Genomic DNA, 1,951 nt, shown 5'->3' with positions numbered 1-1,951 from the left:
GGCTCCACACCTGGACACGGTACAACAGATGGGGCCTCACAAGAGCAGAGTAGAGAGGGACAATCACCTCCCTATCGCTGCTGACCACCCCTCTCCTGATGGAGCCCAGGATCCCATTTGCTTTCCGTGCTCCCGTCCTTCAGGGCTTTGAGGGGCCGTTGTTGGGAAGCGATTCTCGCTCAGGCGCTACGGGCAGCTCCGGTAGCCGGCAGGAGGACGGGCCTGCAGCGGGAAGGACCCACACAGCGACGCTCCGCCTCCATCCGTACGGTTCCACCGGGGCCCGGAGGAGCCGCGATGCCGCTGTACGAAGGGCTGGGGAGCGGAGGGGAGAAGACAGCGGTGGTGCTCGACTTGGGCGAGGCCTTCACCAAGTGAGTGCGGGCTTTGCTTCGGCTCCGTGTGGCCTCAGGCCTTGCTGGGCCTTTGTGTGCCTTCCTGCCTGATTTCTTTGGTCAGGAGTGGGTGAATCTCGGTTTTTCTTAATCAAAAAGGCGTCACCCATCACCCGAATGTTGTGAGGTTTTATTCCACGGTCTCTGAGGTCCATTCCCTGCAATGAGTGGGGACAACTAATTGATTACTCCTCGATTCTCCTGATTACTAAGTAGCAACTAGAACTGATAGTGTTTTCAATGTTTTCCTATAGGTGTGGTTTTGCAGGAGAAACAGGACCGAGATGCATTATTCCTAGTGAAATAAAGAAGCCTGATGTCTCTAAGGTAACCCATTTCACCTTTACAGTGTGTGGTATGTTGTGTTATAGAGGGAATTGCCAGATCTTCTGTTTGCCATTGGCTGTTTTTCATTGTGTTCCAGCAGCTGCTGTTAAATACTGAGAGTAGATGTAAGTAAAACATGGTGCTGATGTGTATAAGTTGGAATATATCAGTTACGTGTCTTTGGGGATATTTAATGTGAAATGTCTTTTGCCTATTTAAGCTTTTTTTTTTCAAGTAGAGAATAACAGCAGTTTTCCAATGCTGTTAAGTTACTGATATGAAAAATTATCATGAAGTAAACTGCAGTGTAGTTATAGAGTGAGTTACTGTGCTGCATCATAACAGCAAAACAGGCTCTTTATATGTAGAAGATTGTATGTAGTGAGATGATATTCCGTATTATCACTGTTTAATATCTGTGCTGACTATGGATTATTTCTTTCTCCAGCCTGTCAAAGTTGTTCAATATAATATCAACACAGAGGAGCTGTATTCGTATCTGAAGGAATTTATCCATATGCTGTATTTCAGGTAAGAGGTATTTGGATGTTGGTCATGCAGGCCCTGGTCACAGTTTGAGAGGTGGAGTTTTAAAGTGTAGAACATTTTTTATCTCAGTAATAACATTTTGTTGTATTTTTAGTACTGTTAGAAATAATTAAGTTGGAGTTGACAGTTTTCTCTTTATTTCCAGACTTCCATTATGCATTAAAAATCATTGTTTATAATGTTCTGTGCTTAAGATCTCCAGATGTGGATACTTTGTGTCCTTTATCAGCAATTTATAGTTGAAATCAGGACGTTTGTATCCTTTCTGCTCCGTGGTTATACTGTGTGGCACTGGACAAGCCAATAAGGACCACTTCACATACCCGCTGTGCATTTCTTTATACAGGTTTAGCAATGCATGACATTTAGAACGCACTGCCAGCAGAGAGCTCCTTAACTTGTCTTCTGCAACTCGGTTTCCTTTCTATCAGTGAGGAATGTTGGGTTTAATTGTTTAAATTTGAGAAAAAGACAGAATCACAGAATGACCCGGGTTGGAAGGGACCTCAAGGATCATGTAGTTCCAACCCCCCTGCCTGGCAGGGCCACCAAACATACACCTTTACTAGATCAGGTTGCCCAGGGCCCCGTCCAACCTGGCCTTGAACCCCTCCAAGGACGGGGCATCCACAACCTCCCTGGGCAGCCTGTTCCAGGGCCTAACCACTCTCCTAGTGAAG

The 1,951-nt window shown here is 45.8% G+C and overlaps 1 protein-coding gene across 1 annotated transcript; it reads left to right on the top strand.

Moving 5' to 3' along the window:
* Positions 1-138: 138 nt before the first annotated feature.
* On the top strand, positions 139-1,293 carry LOC107306873 (actin-related protein 10-like). The gene is made up of 3 exons (XM_015850275.2): positions 139-374; positions 650-722; positions 1,171-1,293. Exons 1-3 carry the CDS (start codon positions 298-300, stop codon positions 1,255-1,257), a joined length of 237 nt encoding a protein of 78 aa, XP_015705761.1. The 5' UTR covers positions 139-297; the 3' UTR covers positions 1,258-1,293.
* Positions 1,294-1,951: the final 658 nt, after the last annotated feature.

This window comes from Coturnix japonica (assembly GCF_001577835.2).
Source record: "Coturnix japonica isolate 7356 chromosome 5 unlocalized genomic scaffold, Coturnix japonica 2.1 chr5random1855, whole genome shotgun sequence".
Taxonomy (NCBI): Eukaryota; Metazoa; Chordata; class Aves; order Galliformes; family Phasianidae; genus Coturnix; species Coturnix japonica.
Note: the sequence above shows the minus strand (reverse complement) of the source record. Positions and strands in the feature narration are given on the sequence as shown.